At 44.9% G+C, this 18,404-nt stretch overlaps 1 protein-coding gene across 1 annotated transcript in view; it reads left to right on the top strand.

Annotated features, from left to right (window-relative positions):
• akap1b (A kinase (PRKA) anchor protein 1b) overlaps positions 1-18,404 on the top strand; it is a 77,061-nt gene that overhangs the window by 45,354 nt on the left and 13,303 nt on the right. The window contains exons 2-4 of the mRNA XM_041198319.1: positions 1,480-3,369; positions 15,378-15,517; positions 16,586-16,712. Coding sequence (XP_041054253.1) covers positions 1,500-3,369; positions 15,378-15,517; positions 16,586-16,712 — 2,137 coding nt within the window. The 5' untranslated portion in view covers positions 1,480-1,499. The remainder of the gene's footprint in view (positions 1-1,479; positions 3,370-15,377; positions 15,518-16,585; positions 16,713-18,404) is intronic.

Here is an 18,404-nt window from a genome sequence, read left to right as displayed (position 1 = left end):
ACCTGTCTTTGTGCAGTGTGACAAAGGGGCCTGCCTGCTCTCTCTGACTCTCTTCATTACACTTCCTGGAGGAGCTTGTTTCGATTCCCGCTTATTACTCCCGCTCGGAGCAATCCTGAGCATGCCACCCCCTCCCCCTCCCCAAGCAAGCGATGGGAAGTTTGGTAGGTTCCAAACCAAAGAACATTCTGGCAAGAGATATCGATCCAATTTTTCTTGCAGTTGCAGTTATTTAAAATTTCTCTGCTTGCTTGGGTTTATTCCAATTCTTTTTTTTTTTAAAAAAAAAGGAACTATTTTGTTAATCCCACATTTATGTTTACACGTCTCTCCTTTTCAAGGAGGGATCATAGTTGGGAGATCTAGAGATACAAAGCTGAGGGAGCTTACATGAATCAAAGCACAGGTTTTCAAACTCCATTCCTTGAATCCCATCCAAAAAACCTTTTTTCTGCATTTGACGTGGGTTATTTTTGTGAATTACATCTACTGTCTCTGTGTGGCAAACTTCTAAAGGCAGTATTAACCTGCAGCATGCAATTTACCCATTGCTACATTCCAAGGGCAGTGGTACAACAATGGGTAGATGGCTATTTGCACAATTGACTAAATATGTTCCAGACCTCGAGCAATGGCATAGAAAGTTAGCTGCTACTTTTCTGCAGTTAGGTTGATGTTCCTTGTGTATTGTTGACAGTGTTCCAATTAATTAGGGTAAGAGGACCTTGGGAACCTCCAGATCAGCTTTCTCCCCTTGCGCATGTGTGGGAGTGCATGTCAAAAAAACTCTCTTTAATGGTCTCAAGGAAACAAAACCCTCTTTTGCACCATTTCCAAAAATAAACTTTTATTTCAAAGGGTCACCACCCTAGAAAATTGTCACAGAGCTTTATGCTCATTAGGAATTGTTTGAGTAGCTGCACAGTACTGTATTCAGTAACCTCAGCACCCCTGTCAGCTCTACTCAAAGGGCAGAGAGCCAGTTGGCAGAGAATCCTTGTGCTCTATTGTTCAATGGCAAATGACTTTATTAGGCAACTACTGAAGTTACCCATTCTTGGTGTTTAGATCAAGCTATGTTCGAGCAGCCATGATGGGCAAGATTAAGTAAAATGTCTGTGTATTTTTTCCTTATGCACATTGTTCTCTTTAGTCGTGGCTTTTGCAGTGCAATGGGGGTCTATTTTTGAGCTTGGCACAAGGTAATTAGCGAATGGCTGCAATTTAATCCTCATCTCCCCCCACACCCTTTTCCAAAAAAAGAAAATTGACTCTTGTAGGCTGTGTCAGTGGAAGGCCATGAGGCAAGTTAGCTCTAACAAGGCAGCTTCTCTTTATCTCCCTGCATGGGTTTAATTGAGTTCTAATCTCAATACTGGTCCAGAGTTGCATGTGTATATCTGCGATCAACTATAATGCAATGATGCACAGTCATGAACAGTTGCATGTATTGACAGTTTACAAATGTTCATTTTTCAGATGAGTGACGAGGCCCCACGATGGCTCTGAGGTTCCGTACAATTTTTCCTTATACCCTCCCTGGGGTGCTGGCCCTTATTGGTTGGTGGTGGTACATCACCAGAAAGAAAAGAGGTCGAGAAAGCAGCCACAGCAAAGCAAAGCTCCCCGCTGCACCAGAATCAATCACCAAGGCTGGAGGTGAGCATCATGTGGCTGCGGACAATCATCAGGATTTTAGTACAGTGGCTGAATTAACGCAGGCCAGAAAGAAAAACCAGGGTGAAAGCATAGTCAAGCCACTGGAATTGGTGCCGGCTGTACAGGTTGAAGCTTTAGAGCAGTCAGATACGACTGCGAGCAGCTTGTGTCTGTTGAAGGATGGCCTTGAAGCCAACGTGGAGAAGGATGCTCGACAGGTGCTTCTGGACCCTTCGCCCCGATCTCAAGAGGTTCTGTTCATGTCCAATGTGCAAGGTCCCCTCCAGACATCACCCAAGGTCGAGAAGGAAAGCTACCTCCATCAAATGATGGATAAAATCAGCATTGACCCCATGGATACCCGGCAGCCTTCAGTCTGCACCCTGGTTAAATCCCCCACTCCTTTCCCTGTTCCAAGCTCCTCCGTTAGCTTAGAAGCAGAAGGGGAAAAGGACAACGTTTTACCAAACCTCAGTTCGGCCGCTTCTACAGAATGCGAGCAGCCGGTGCCCGATCGTCACAGCATGGAAAGGCCTGAACCAGAGGGTGAAAATGCCGGCAATCTGTCAGAGCCCCCCTGCTTCAAGAGCACACTTAGCAATGTAAGCATCAGCCCATTTTTGATTCCAGCTGGTCTTTGCCAAGAGTCCGAGCAGGAAAGCCAATCGCTTAAAGAAGCTTCCTTCACCAAAAATGGCTTGCCTGCAGATTCGACTGGAAAAGCTGTTGACCTGGATGCGATTGAGGAGGCAGCTGCTGGTTTGATCTCGGAGGTCATAACAGCAGCGAAGCAGGAACTCTACTCTTCACAGTTTGATCCCTGTGCGGTAGGGGTGTGTGGAGCTGGAGAGACAGGAGGCAAGTTAGTAAATCCCACTGTCGATATGCCTGTATTATCTCAAACTGAAGATTCTCAGGGCAGCGAGCAAGTAGTTGAAGTGAGGCAGGCCAGTGAAAAGAATCACTCTCTGTCTGAGACAGATGTCACCCCGAAGGTGGTACTCCCGAAGGAGGGGGCTGTTGGAGATTTTACCAAATTGGATTGTGAGCATGAACGACACCAGTTCGCTGCAGAACTTCCTGCTTCCGTTGTGTCCAGGAAGCCTTTGGAAGAAGCCAACCTGATAGCAGAGGACTCTGGCTGCCACTCAGAGGATGGGGCTGGTGGGGAGGACCTATCAGGACTCAGTGTGACTTTACACAGCCTAGTAAATCACGAAGATGCTTTGAATAATTGCATGGTGACCAGAGTTAACTCTGAACCGAGCTGCGAGGAAAAGCTTACGGAGCCCAAAATGGCACCGAGAGAACCTGGTGCAAAAGGGAGTGTCCCAAGGGACTGTATTATAGCTGCACACAGGGACAAGAGTCAGACCTTCACTGAGGAGCTGCAACCTGCTACAAATGAGCCTTCGGAGGAGTTGAATGCAACAGCAGAGGATTCTGGTTGCAGTGTTTGCCACTCAGATGGGTCAGGAGGAGAAGACCTGTTGCATACGACGGTAGCACATACGCTTGAAAATCAGAAAACAGATGCACTACATAACTCTCTGACTGGAAGAAGCTCCCTTGAGCAGGATCCAAAACACAGGCGCAGACCTCTGGGGCAGCAGGGGACTAAATTGACATATGCCAATGGCGGGCGAGCAGAAGAAGGTGCCGATGGGAATGCCCAAATGCTGCTTGAAATGGAGTTTGATCATTCTGGAGGTAAAATGGCAACAACTGTACAATATGTGAACAGACTTCCCTAGTGTAAAATGAGCCATGATTCGGGGGGGGGGGGGGGGGAAGAAGAAGAAGAGGGGGTGGGTGCTGGGGGGGCCAGGGAAGTGTTACCTACACACGCTAATCATCTTGAGAATGTCTGCATTGCAAAGATAGAGAAAATGTCATATCCGCTTAACCAACTCCCAGTTAGAATTAAGATTTAACTTTCACATTTGGCCCCTAAATTAAATTATCAACTGAGATTTCAGTCCGCTTCCAATACAAGACACTAATGCCTAGGAGTATTTTCAAAACAGTAACTTGATTTTACGCCGTAGAGATATGCAATCTGCTGTGTGGTTTCTGCTAATGCTGCTTGTGAACACAACATATTGTTACGCTATGTTGGGTGAAATGTGTTTTAGTTCCTCTTCAAATTGACAAAGTAATACCTTCAGGTAACACTGTCTTCCCTCTTCCTCACCCACTGCTTACCCAGTTTTAGTGTTAATGAGCGAAGCTGCTGGGAATTGGTGTATAATTGCCAATTCATGGTGCATTCAACTCCTGTGCTCAACTACAAATTGTCATTTCACTAACATCCGGGGCTTGGGTGAAAACCTGAAGAGCTGCCCCACAGATTAGTGAAGTATCAGCCTGACATAGTCGTACTCCCAGAATCCTATCCTTCAGCCACGTTGCAGATTCCTCTACACCATCCCTGTGTGTGTATCGTCCCACTGTAGGGGCTGACACACCAAAGGTGGCGGCGCAGTGGTATACAGTTGGGAGGGAGTGACCCTGGGAGTGCTCAGCACTGACTCCAGACTCCATGAAATCTCAATGCATCAGGTCAAACATGGACAAGGAAACCTGATTATCACGTACTTGTATTCATCCACATTGAGCACCATGTGGAAGTTGTACTAAGGGCAGGAAGAATAGAATGTGGAGGCCTTCAGTGCCCATCACCAAGAGTGGCTTGGGGGTACCACTACTGACCAAGGTGGTCAAGTTCTGAAAGATGTATCTCTCAGACTGACTCTGCAGCAGTTAGTGAGAAGATCCATACTACTTGACCTTATCCTCACCAATCTACCTGTCACAGATGTACCTCTATGACCAGCACAGACTAGTGGAGTCAAAGTCCTGTCTTCATTCTGTGGGTATCCCCATTGAGTTGTGTGACACTTTGACAATGGAATAGATTCAGAACAGATTTAGCAACTCAGAGTTTGGTATCATGAGGCACTGTGGGTGGTCAGCATCAGAATTGTAATCAACCACAATCTGTAACCCATGGCCCAGCATATCATTCACTCTGTACCATTTCCATCAAACCAGGGGACCAACCATGATTCAATGAGGAATGCAGGAGTGCATGCCAGGAACAGCACCAAGTGTGCCTATAAATGAGGTGAAGCTACACCACTAGATTGCATGCTTGCCAACAGAAACAGCATGCGATAAATTCAATTTTTTTCCAAAGTTCAAGGACATCACAAAAGTTGGAAGAACTGTAAACTGAGAAGGACAGTGTAGAACTTCAAAAGGACACTGGCAGAGTGGGCAGACAAGTGGCAGATGAAGTTCAATGCAGAGAAGTGTGAGATGATAGATTTGGGTATGAAGAACATGGAGAGACAGTATAAAATAAAGAATACTATTCTAAAGGGTGTGCAAGAGCAGAGACACCTGGATGTACATGTACATAAGTCATTAAAGGTGGCAGGACAGGTAGAGAGCTGTTTTCTAAAGCATACAGTATTCTAGGCTTCATTAATAGGGGCAGAGAGTACAAGAGCAGGGAGATTATAATGCACTTATATAAGACATTGGTTAGACTTCAGAGTCTTGTGTACAGTTCTGGGTGCCACACTATAGGAAGAATGTGAATGAGAGTGCAGTAGAGGTTTAGGAGAATGGCTCTAGGGATGAGAGACTTCAGTTATGAGGAAAGATTGGAGAAGTTGGGATTGTTTTCCTTGGAGAGGAGAAGGCTAAGAGGAGAAGTTCTCAAAATCATGAGGGGCCTGGACAGAGTAGATAGGGAGAAACTGTTCCTGCTTGTCAACGGATCGAGAACCAGAGGGCACAGTTTTAAAGTGTTTTGCAAAAGAAGCAAATATGAGGTGAGAAAAATCGTTTTCACACCGAGTAGTTATGGTTCAGAATGCACAGCCTGGAAGTGTGGTGGAGGCAGGTTCAATTGAAGTATTCAAGAGAGCATTGTTTCTGTTTAAATAATCATCCAATGTGCAGGGTTATGGGAAAAGGCAGGAGATTGGCACTAAGTTTAAAATACCCAGAGCCAGTGCAGACACGATGGGCCGAATGGCCACCTACACCATAATGATTCTGTGATAGACAGCTAAGTGATCCCACGCCAACAAGCCTGATCACAGCTCTGCAGTCCTGCCACATTCTGGTAATGAATGGTAGTAGACAATTAAGTAACTAATAGGAAGAGGAGGCTCCATGAATACCTTCTTCAATGATGGGGGAGCCCAGCACAAAGTGCCACGGGCAAGGTTGAAGTGTTTGTAACTATCACCAGCCAGAAGTTCCAAGTGGATGATCCACCTTGTCTCTGCCAGAGGCTCCCTTTATCTCAACCAGGCTTCAGCCACTTCCTTTCACTCCAGAGAAACAGCTGATAACACTGAATACAGTATAGGCTACAGATCTTGGCAGCACCTGACTGTACTACGAAGTTGAGGATTTGTCCTCCAGAATTGGCCGCACCTCCCTGCTGGCTGGAGTACAAAAGGGAAATGGGTATTGGAGGGTAATCTCCTTGAGCCCCAGGGCATCACTGCAAGAGCTCCTCGGGGCTGTGTCCGAGGCAATTTTTGTCTAACCGCATGACTGTGCAATGTGCCATGCACAACCAATTTTCCTTTTTGGGGCGTGCAAGTGCGGCTGCACCATAATCTTAAAGGGATCATACAGCACAACAAACTGGCTTCAGGCACAAAGGAAAATTGGAGCGAACTTTGAACCATCTTCTGCTGTATTAATGGCCATCACCCCAGCATAATGTCAGAAGTGTTTTATTTTATTCAATCCTGGGATGTGGATGTCGCTGGCTAGGCCAGCATTTATTGCCCATCCCTAATTATGAGTCAGCCACGTTGCTGTGGGTCTGGAGTCCCATGTAGGCCAGACCAGGTAAAGACGGCATATTTCCTTCCCTAAAGTGGGGTTAGTGAACCAGATGGGTTTTTACATCAATCGGCAATGGTTTCATGGTCATCATCAGACATTTAATTCCAGATTTTTATTGAACTCGAATTCCATCTGTCATGGCTGGATTTGAACCTGGCTCCCCAGAGCATTACCTTGGGTCTCTGGTTTACCTGTCCAGTGACAATACCATTATGCCACCACCCTGATGATTGCAGCATTCAGCTCGCAAACGCAGCTCCTCAGATACCCTCATGCACCACAACCTGGGCAACATTCAGGCTTGGGCTGATAGCTGGCAAGAAAGTTTTGTGCCAGACAGTAACCATATTCCCATGGTGTTCATTGAATTCCCCCATCATCAACATCCTTGGGGGATCACCATTAAGACTTGACTACACCAGCCTTGTAAATACTGTGGCTGCAAGAGCAGGTCAGAGACTAGGAACTCTGAGGTGAGTAACTTGCCCCCTGACTCCCCCAAAGTACCACTACCATCTACAAGGCACAAGTCAGGAGTGTGATGGAATACTCTCTGCTTGCTGGATGAGTGCAGCTCCCACAGCGCTCAAGAAGCTTGACACCGTCCAGGACAAAGCAGCCTGCTTGATTGATAACACACCCACAGACTTTCACTCCCTTCACCACTGCACAGGTGGCAGCAGTGTGTACCATCTACAAGATGCACTGCAGAAACTCACCAAGGCTCCTTTGATCACCTTCCAAACCAACGACCTCTTATCACCCAGAAGGACAAGGGCAGCAGATGCATGGGAGCACACCCACCTGCAAGTTCCCCTCCAAGCCGCACACCACCCTGACCTGGAACTATTTCGCTGTTCCGTCACTGTCACTGGGTCAAAATCCTGGAACTCCCTCCGTAACAGTCTGGTGGGTGTACCTACACCACATGGACTTCAAGAAGGTGGCTCACTACCACGTCCAGGGCAACTGCACTGACCATGACCTGTGAATGAATAAACATGAAGTTATGTTTAAATTCTGCTGTTTTGCTAACAATTAGCTAATTAAAACAAAGTCCTGGTGTGAACCAGGCCTGATTTTATATTGACCCGTGCCCAGTCCTCCATGCTCGATTTGTTTTGCAGTGTCACCCATCCTCACAGGGAGGTTTGCTAATGCTGTTGGGGCAGATTTAAACTAAGTTGATTGGAGGAAGTGGGAAATGGGAATGGGATTGGGATCCTGAAAAGTAGTTCAGAGGGGAGAGAAGCTGAGATGAAAATAGAAGTTAAAGCCCTGGAATTGAGTCTGGAAGGCAGAGGAAACATAGGCTAGATAAGAAAGAAGTGAGCTTAGGAAGGCTAAATGGAATATATTTTAAAGCAAGGAGCCTGAGAAATAAGACAGACGAGCTGAGGGCACAGATAGGCTAGAAGAGCAGGATTGGCAGCTCAACATTCCTGGTTATAGGGATTTCAGATGTGATAGAGGGGGTATTGAAGGTGAGGCGGGGGGGGGTGGGTCGCAATATTGATCAAGGAATCAACTGTAGCGTTGAGGAGGGATGATATCTTGGAAGGATCATCAAGTGAGGCCCTATGGGTAGAAGTAAAAAAACACAAAGAAGGGGCAAACACGCTGTTGAGTGTGTACTATAGGCCCCCAAACAGTCAGGGAGAGATAGAGGATCAAATATGTAATCAAATTTCAGAGAAGTGTAAGGCAGTAACAGTAGGGGATTTTAACTACCCGGATATTAACTGGGGTAGTTTTAATGTGCAAGGTAGGAATAGAGACAAATTTTTAAGTTGCAACCTAGAGAATTTTTTTAGCCAGTATGTAGAAAGCCCAACAAGGGAGGGGGCAGGTCTGGACCTAATATTCAGAAGTGAGCCTGGAAAGCTGAAAGTGTATCAGTAGGGGAGCATTTTGGAGATAGTGACCATAACTCAGATTTAGGATTGTTATGGAAAAGGATAAGGTTGGGCCAGGAATAAAAGTTTTACGCTGGAGAAAGGCTAACTTTACTAAGATGAGATACGATTTGGTCCAAGTGGGCTGGGAGCAGTTACTTGCAGATAAAACTGTGTCAGAGCAGCAAGAGGCTTTCAAGGAGGAAATAGTAAGAGTACAGGGTGAAAATGTCCCCATAAAGACAAAAGGGGGACCAAGTATGAGAACCCTGGATGTTAAGGGACATAAAGGTTAGTATTAAGAAAAAAAGAGAAACTTAGGGCAAATACTGAGGGCTCAAAACAGCAGAGTCCCTTGAGTATAAAAAGTGCACAGGGGAACATAAAAAGGAAATTAGGAAAGCTAAGAGAGTGCTTTCTCTTGGTGGGTAGAATAAAGGAATAAAGGAAAACCCAAAGGGGTGTTTTAAAGTACATAAAGAGCAATAGAATAACTAGGGAAAGAGTAGGGCCAGTTAGGGACCACGAGTAATCTGTGCACACCCGGAAGACGTGGGTACAGTCTTCAATGAATGCTTTGCATCGGTTTTCACTGTGGAAAAGGACAACGCAGGTTTAGACATCAGGGTGGAGGACTGTGAAATGTTAGAGGAAATTAGCATAGAGGGAGAGGAGATACTAGCAGGTTTAGCGGCCTTAAAAGTGGATACATCCACAGGCCTGAGTGAGATGTATCCCAGGCTGTTTGAAGGAGGCAAAGGAAGAGATGTCAGGAGCTCTGGCACTAATTTTCAAATCCTCTCTGGCCACAGGTGAGGTGCCAGAGGACTGGAGGACTGCTAATGCTGCCTCACTATTTAACAAAGAGAGGAAGAGATGGACCAGGAAATTGCAGGCCAGTCAGTCTAATCTCGGTGGTGGGGAAGTTACTAGAAAGAATTCTGAGGGACAGAATATATCTGCACTTGGAGAGACATTGATTAATCAGTAACAGTCAGCACAAATTTCTTCAGGGAAAGTCATGCTTGACAAATTTGTTTGAATTTTTTTGAGGAGGTAACTAGGAGTGTTGATGAGGATAATGCATTTGATGTGGTCTACATGGATTCTAGCAAGTCTTTTGATAAGGTCCCTCATGGCAGACTGGTCAAGAAAGTAACAGCCCATGGAATCCAAGGCAAAATGGCACATTGGATCCAAAATTGACTGAAAGGCAGGAAGTGGAGGGTATCGGTAGAGGGATGTTTCTGTGAACGGAAGCCTGTTTCCTGTGGAGTTCCGCAGGGCTCGGTGCTGGGGCCCTTGCTGTTTGTGGTGTACTTAAATGATTTAGAGTTAAATGTAGGGGGCATGATCAAGAAGTTCGCGGATGACATGAAAATTGGTAGGGTGGTAAATAGTGAGGAGGATAGCCATAAACTGCAGGAGGATAGCAATGGATTGGTCAGGTGGGCAGAGCAGTGGCAAATGGAATTCAACCCAGTAAATGCACTTAGGGAGGGCTAACAAGGCAAGGGATTACACTGAATGGTAGGACCCTGGAAAGTACTGAAGATCAGAGAGATCTTAGTGTGCATAACCTGTAGATCCCTGAGGGTAGCAGGGCCGGTAGCTAAAGTGGTTAAGAAGGCATATGGGATACTTGCCTTTTATTAGCCAAGGCATAGAATACAAGAGCAGGGAGGTTATGCTGGAACTGTATAAAACACTGGTTAGGCCACAACTGGAGTACTGTGTGCAGTTCTGGTCACCACATTATAGGAAGGATGTGATTGCAGTGGAAAGGGTGCAGAGGAGATTTACCAGGATGCTGCTTGGGCTGGAGGATCTGAGCTTGGGAAAGATTAGATAGGCTGGGGTTGTTTTCCTTAGATCAGTGAAGGTTGAGAGGGGACCTGATAGGGATGTATTAGATTGAGGGGCATAGGGTGGATAGGAAGGCACTTTTTCCATTAGTAGAGGGGTCAATAACCAGGGGGCAGAGATTTAAGTTAAGAAGGAGAAGGCTAAGAGGGGAGTTGAGAAATTTTTTCACCCAGAGAGTGGTGGGAGTCTGGAACTCACTGCCTGAAAGGCTGGTTGAGTCAGAAACTCTTGTAACATTTAATAATAAGTATTTAGATTTTCAATTGCATTGCCATAGCCTCCAGGGGTATGGGCCAAGTGCTAGAAAATGGAATTAGTGTAGTCAGATCGATGTTGACTGGTGCGGACACGATGGGCTGCATGGCTGCCTCCTGTGCTGTAAATATCTATGATATAATGATTCAACTGAACAAATGCTAGATTGAAGCCTGTAGGATTGACATAGGGCTTCAACATTGGGTTGTTGCACTGAGTCTCGCAGTAAGGTAGTGTTCATTGAAGCCTTCTTTCTGGAATTCATAGTATTTGCTTATTGCTGATTTATTGATCATTTAACTCCATTGGCCAGACTTGCAGGAGCAAATGAAGTTACATGTTCTCTAACTGGAGATGATCTGACACAGGTCAGCAACTGTATTTCCCTGCTCTGTAGCAAAGATCGAATCATCATTTTAATGTTGTGTGGTCCTTCAGTTCACAAACCTACACCAGCACTGCCCTTCACTATCTCTACGTTTGTGGGTAGTAAGACCAGAATATCAGCTAGTGAGAACATTTCTCGTTTTCCTCAGAGAGCCTTGTTGCTGTAAAACAATAATGCAACACGTGTTCTTTTACATGGAGCAGAGGGGTACAGCTCATGAATGTTTTGGATTTGTTCACTGCTCTGACCAGTGCAATAATTGAGTGCTGCAATTCACTGTGGGGATCAGGGGGGTGGGTTACATAGTCATCCAGGCTTTCTGCTTCTGCTTCCCCGCAATCACCCCCCCCCCCCCCCCCACCGGTGACCTCTGCTTTGGACATAAGGCAAGGACAGAATCTGACCTTGATATAATTACCCCCTCCCTCCCCTGTGCTGTATCTCCTAAATCAGTGTTTATAGATTGCACATGTAGTAGCGTTTTGAGTGAGATGGAATCATACCTGTTTTGTTGGAACACTAACTGTTTGCCAAGCACTGGTGGGTTTTTTTAAAAAGGCATCTAACCCTGCTTAATTCTGGTGCCCAGGGGCAGAAGTAGGCCATTCGGCTCATCACTTCTGCTCCACCATTCAATGAGATCATGGCCGATCTGATAATCCTCAGCTCCACTTTCCTGCTATTTCCCCATAATCCTTGATTCCCTTAGTGATTTAAAAATCTGTCTATCTCAACCTTGAATATACTTAACAACCCAGCCTCTACAGCCCTCTGCGGTAAATAATTCCACAGATTCACTACCCTCAGAAGAAATTCCTCCTAATCTCTGGCTTAAGTGGGTGACACCCCTTACACCTGGGGTTATGCCTTCTGGTCCCACTCTCCCACAAACCCCCTGTCAATCCTTCTAAAAATCTTGTTTCAATAAGGTCGCCCCTCATTCTTCTAAACTCCAATGAGTACAGGCCCAACCTACTCAACCTCTCCTCATAAGAAAATCCCTTCTTACCTGGGATCAACCTAGTGAACCTTCTCTAGACTGCCTCCAATGCCAGTTTATATTTCCTTAGACAAAGAGACCAAAACTCTTCACAGTATTCTAGGTGTGGTCTAACTAGTGCCTTGTATAGATTTAGCAAGACTTCCCTATTTTTATACTCCATTCCCTTTGAAATAGAGGCCTACATCCCATTTGCCTTCCCTATTACCTGCTGAACTTGTATACTAACTTTTTGGGATTCATGCACAAGGACTCCCAAATCCCTCTGTGCTGCAGCCTTCTGCAGTCTTCCTCCATTTAAATACTATTCAGTTCCTCTATTATTCCTGCCAAAGTGCATAACCTCACATTTTCCCACATTATATTTCATCTGCCAAGTATTCCGTCTAACCTGTCTATATCCCTCTGCAGACTCCTTTGTCATCCTCACCACTTGCCTTCCCACCTATTTTTGTGTATCTGCAAACTTGGTGATAATACATTCACTTCCCTCATCTAAGTCATTAATATATATTGTAAATAATTGTGGCCCCAGCACTGATCCCTGTGCCACTCTACAAGTTACAGGTTGCCATCCTGAAAATGCCCCCTTATCCCAACTCTGTCTTCTATTAGTTAGCCAATCCTCTGTCTATGCTCATTTACTACGCTCTTAACTTAAGTAGCTTTGTGTGGTATCTTATCGAACGCCTTGTGGAAATCCAAGCATTTTGCATCTACTGGTTCCCCTTTTTCTATCCTGCTCAAAGAATTCTAATAAATTTGCCAGGCATGATTTCCCCTTCATGAAGCCATGCTGACTCTGCTTGATTAGATTATGAATTTCTAAATACTCTGCTATTAACCTTTTATAATAGACTCCAACATTTTCCCAATGACAGCTAACTGGCCAAAAGTAATCTTTTGTTTTGTCTCCCTTTTTGAATAAGGGTGTTATATTGGTAGTTTTCCAAACTTCTGGGACTTTTCCAGAATCTAAGGATTCTTGGAAGATTTACTACCAGTGCATCCACTATTTGTGTAGCTACTTCCTTTAATACCCTAGGATGCAACTCATCAGGTCCAGGGGATTTATCAGCCTTCAGCCCCATTAGATTCCCTGGTACTTTTTCTCTAGTAGTGGTAGATATTGTATTTCTTTCCTCTCTTCTGCCCCCTCCTCTCCTTTTTGCCCCTTGATTATTTATTATTTTTGGAATGCTGTTAGTGCCTTCTTGGGGGAAGACTGATGCAGAGTATTTATTCAACTCCTCTGCCATTTCCTGGTTCCCCATAATTACTTCCCCAGCCTCATTCTCTAAGGGACTGATATTCATTTGGCCTCTCTTCATTTTTATATATTTAAAGAAGCTCTTACTGTCCATTTTTATATTATTTCTTAGTTTACACTCAAAGCTTCTTTTCTCCCTCTTTATATTTTTGGTCATTTTTTTTTTGGTTTTAAAACTTCCCCAATCCTCTGGCTCACCACTAACCTTTGCCACATTGTATGTTTTTCCTTTTTCAATTTGATACTATCCTTCCTTGGTTAACCATGGCTGGTTTGTCCCCTTCCTAGAATCCTCCTTTCTCATTGAACTATTTTCTTAAACGTCTCCCATTGTTCATCAACTGTCTTTTCTGTTAAACTCCTTTCCCAGTCCACTCCAGTCAACTCTCCCCTCATTCCTTTGTAATTACCCATATTTAAGTTTGCCACAGTTCTTTCTGACTCAAGTTTCTCACTCAAACTGAATACTGAATTGTACCATGTTATGGTCACTGTTTCCTAGGGATCTTTTACCCTGAGATCATTTATTAAGCGTACCTCATTACACACACCCAAATAGTCTGATCCCTGGTTGGATCCACAAGATATTGTTCTAGGAAACTGTCCTGAATGCATTCTTGGTATTCTTGCTCGTCGCTACCTCTGCCAATTTGATTTACCAAATGTACATGAAGATTTAGTGTCATCCATGATTAATTTACTGCCTTTTTTACATGCCCTCGTTATCTTCTGATTTATTCTGTCCTGCAGTTATAGCTACTGTTAGGGGGCCTATAGACTACTGCCACCAGTGTTGTCTTCCCCTTGTTGTTTCTGACCTCTACCCATATGGATTCTATATCTTCTGATCCAAGATAATGTCTTGCTATCATACTTATTCCATCTCGCAATAACAAAGCTACCCACCGCCCTTTCCTTTCGAAACGTCTCATACGCCTGAATATTTAGTTTCCAGCTTTGATCTCCTTGTAACCTTCCAAAGATTGACTTCAGGAGAACTGTCGCAGGATACTGGTCTTGATGGCTTTGGGCTACACAACTTGCTGTATTATACAGAACACTGTTCCTGATCTCTTTCGAAACCAGACCCCCCTCGGAGAAGGCTGTTGGCCATCTCTTCGAGGCTGCTTTGGACCACATTGGTGGATGGCTGGGTCCAAGTTGCCCTTGTATTTTAGGATTAAGGAATCATTTGCTTTCCAAAAGTAGATGGTTTTTCTTGGTCCTTTGAATCCTAGTTTCATAGCTGTCTTTTTCTTTTTGTTAAAATGATAAACCCTCTTCCACCTGAAATGAGGCCTACTGGATTTATATTGCTCTTAGCAGGCATAGGGGTCACATGGTCTAGGAGTCGACTGCTATATGATGATCTTGGGCCATAAGTAGACCATTCAGCCCCTCAATTAGATTTCATTTGGATCTGGCTGTTTTATATCTTTACTCCATTTATGATCCGTAGCACTTGTCATACCAGATACGATGCTGATTAATGCTTAGTTCCTCCCACAACTACTTGCTGATATCCGAACTGATTTGACCTGGGTAATCTTCCCTTTAGAGAGATGGTTTACCTCTTCAGGGTCATTGCAACAATTGCACAGCTTGGTTTAAGAATCTTCCAAGTCGGATGATCGTGATCTGCCAGTCCAAGCACAGTGATACTTCAGTCAGCTGTACCAGATACCAACAATTCAATGTAATTTAATATAAAGTTTGTGCCATTAATACTTGCAGCTGTGATATTCGGGACGGAAAAGAAGCTGTCTAGCCATACAAGTCAGAATGCAGACTGCCCTTGCATTCCTTCAACAAGATGGTTTTGTGTATCTCTCCCTAGACTCTAAAGGCCAAATCCTGTTCTTGCCCAATATCCTATAGTGCACCATCTCTTAACTGGTGGCATCAGATAGTAATCAGAAGCTGAACCCTAATTCCCTCACTTTCCCACCTGAGAGGGCAGTTCATCAAACCCCAACTATGACCACCTCCATCAGTTGACCCCATGAAGGACAATGTGCTCACTACCCGGAGCTCCGACCGATACTTCGCTTTGCTACACACATTGGTGCAATGTTTCAAATTGTTACAAAAATATTGAAACCTGCACGAGATTGCTGATTGTACTGAATACTTGTTTCTAAGTTTTTTTTTTAATGAATTTGCCAGGTTCTGATGTAAATAGTATGGATTCAAATGACAGCGGATGCACTGCAGGTGGAGCAGAGGGTCAGAGCAAGGATGGGGCTGGTTTGGACACAACACCAGACAAAACTGAGCTCACCATCTGGGAGATACAAGTACCAAAGGTAAAACCACAAGAAATGTTTAATGTGAGAGTTTCTTGGGAAAGGAGACTGTTCTAGTTTACACATTGCTCGTGCACAAGCAATCTAAACTAGTTTGAAGTTTATCTGGGGAGAGAAGTAGGAGGAATTGGCACTGTTTCCTTCTGGAGGTATTAGAATGTAGCGGAGTATTCAACTGGGGAGAATGACGATTGTTGGCACTTAGTCCACCCCCATCATTGTGCAAAGCGTGCCCTCGGCTAAATTTCTGGAGGCTCGTTGGTTTATAATCCTCGTTAAATCTGTGGTAGTTAGTCCGAACTTTACTTGGCATTTTGAAAAGACACTGAGGTCACCTTGTGGTAAATGGTTGCTATTGCAAGTAACTTTCTGAATCATTCTGTAGTAAGCCTGGTGACGCTGGTTATAGGTGATGATAGGAACAGGAGTGGGATACGTGGCCTGCCGAGACTCCTGCGCCATTCACTTTGATCGTGGCTGGGTCGTGACTCCAGCACTTTCCAGCGCTATCTCCATGTTCCTTGATATCATTTGGTCTCCAGAAATCTATCGATTTCTGCCCTGAACGTGCTCGTTTAGTGGGCGTGTTTTGACGAGCCTATTGAGGGAAAGGACAGAAGTTTCTAGGAGGTGAGTTTGGCTTTAGTTCACGACGACCTGGGGAGAGAAAATGGGGGTGGCGGGGGGCAAGTTTATCTGAATGCAAGTGGCCAGTTGCCACTTTTTGTAGGTGTTGTGTGTACCTGGTATGTAGTGAGGTGACCCAGTTCAAGTGGAATCTTATGCAGACCTGTACATTTTTTTTTCCTGAGTGGCTAAATGCTGCAAGGGCTGCGATTTAAGGGGTGCAAGCCCTGAGGGAGATTTAGGATCGATTCTCCTTAGTTTAACACAACTAGCTCAGCGGCTCAGCAGCGAAGGTACTTGTGCAGTGAAGGTGATGGGAGAAAACCGAGCTCTGCAAAGTGGTGAAGTACAAGCTGCCCGGCCTTGAAGAGTCTCATTAGTCTTTGTGGTATTCCTCCAGTAATTTTCTAATTCATGCCCTCGATGCATTTCTTTTTGCAGCATCTGGTCGGACGGTTAATTGGCAAACAAGGAAGATATGTGAGCTTCTTGAAACAGACCTCTGGTGCCAAGATTTACATATCCACACTGCCTTACACACAAGATTTTCAAATCTGCCATATAGAAGGTAGGTCAGCAGCACACAGGCATTGTGTCCCAACTTTGCTCAGGTGTGCAGATTGCGAAACTGAATTTGTCTCCAAGCTGTTAGCTATGACTTAGCGAGCAGCACTCGGGCCTTTTGAGTCAGTTGATTTGAGGGTTCAAGCCCCTACTCCAGAAACTTGAGTCCATAATCTGACTCTTTAATTGCAGTACTTGAGGGAGTGCTGCACTGTTGGAGGTACTGTCTTTTTGGATGAGACATTAGCAGTCTGTCCGGAGGTGAACATAAAAAGATCCCATGGCAGAAAAACAAGAGAGTACGCCCCAACGTTGTGGCCAGCATCCATCTCTCAACCAACACCTAAAAGATTATCTAATTGTTTATTACATTGCTGTTTGTGGGAGCTTGCTGTGTGTAAATTGGGTGCTGCATTTCCTACCTTGCAACTGTCACTGCATTTAATGTGTTTAGTTGGCTGTAAAGTGCTTTGGGAAGTCCTGAGATTATGAAAGTCATTATATTAAAAATACAACGTCTTTCTTAATCATGACACCCAAAAATAAATCTATAGCACAATGTGAATTTGTGAATTGTTTCCCCAGCAGTACTCAGCAGGGCTCCATCGAAAATCTCTTCCAATTGAAGAAAAGTGTAAGTGGAAAGTTCTTGCAAACATTTGAATTTGACTCAGGATGGCACAAATGAATGATCTGTAACAAAGACAACCATTTCAAGCCCATTGAGAGTATCAGAGAGAGATCATGAATATCACTTGACCCCCCAAACGCTGCTCCTCTCCGCAATTTGTTTTTTATGTCGGCGCTTCTGACATGTCTTCCTCCTTCCTTAACCGAGGTTTTCCACCCACGGTGGTTGACAGGGCCCTCAACCGTGTCTGGCCCATCTCCCACGCATCCTCCCTCACACCTTCCTGTCCCTCCCAGAAACATGATAGGGTCCCCCTTGTCCTCACTTTTCACCCCACCAGCCTCTGCATTCAAAGGATCATCCTCTGCCATTTCCACCAACTCCAGCATGATGCCACCACCAAACACATCCCCCCTTGCCACACATCAGCATTCCGTAGGGACCATTCCCTCCGGGCACCCTCCTCCTTCATCCCCAATGCCTCATTCCCCTCCCTCCTCACCATCCAAGGGCCCAAACACTCCTGTCAAGTGAAGCAGCATTTCACTTGCCCTTCCCTCAATTTGGTCTACTGCATTCGTTGCTCCCAATGCGGTTTCCTCTACATTGGAGAGATCAAACGCAGACTGGGTGACCACTTTGCGGAACACCTTCGATCTGTCCGCAAGCATGACCCAGACCTCCCTGTTGCTTGCCATTTCAACACTCCACCCTGCTCTTTTGCGCACATGTCCATCCTTGACCTGCTGCATTGTTCCAGTGAAACTCAATGCAAACTGGAGGAACAGCACCTCATCTTCCGACCTAGGCGCTCGACAGCCTTCCGCACTGAATATTGAGCTCAACAATTATAGATTATGAATTCTCTCCTCCATCCTTGCCCCCTGTTTTTAATCCCTTTTTCAAAATTCGTTTTTATTTAATTTTTATTTTTATCCACTTACTTTTATTTTTATTCATTGTTTTATCCCCACCTTTTTTTTCCTATTTTCAATCTTTTTTTTCCCACTACCATTCCTCCCCCCACCCCACCCGTACAAGGGCTACCTGTCACTTGTTCATGTT

This window comes from Carcharodon carcharias, chromosome 10 (assembly GCF_017639515.1).
Source record: "Carcharodon carcharias isolate sCarCar2 chromosome 10, sCarCar2.pri, whole genome shotgun sequence".
In the NCBI taxonomy this organism is placed as follows: Eukaryota; Metazoa; Chordata; class Chondrichthyes; order Lamniformes; family Lamnidae; genus Carcharodon; species Carcharodon carcharias.
This window is presented reverse-complemented; position numbering and strand designations above follow the sequence as displayed.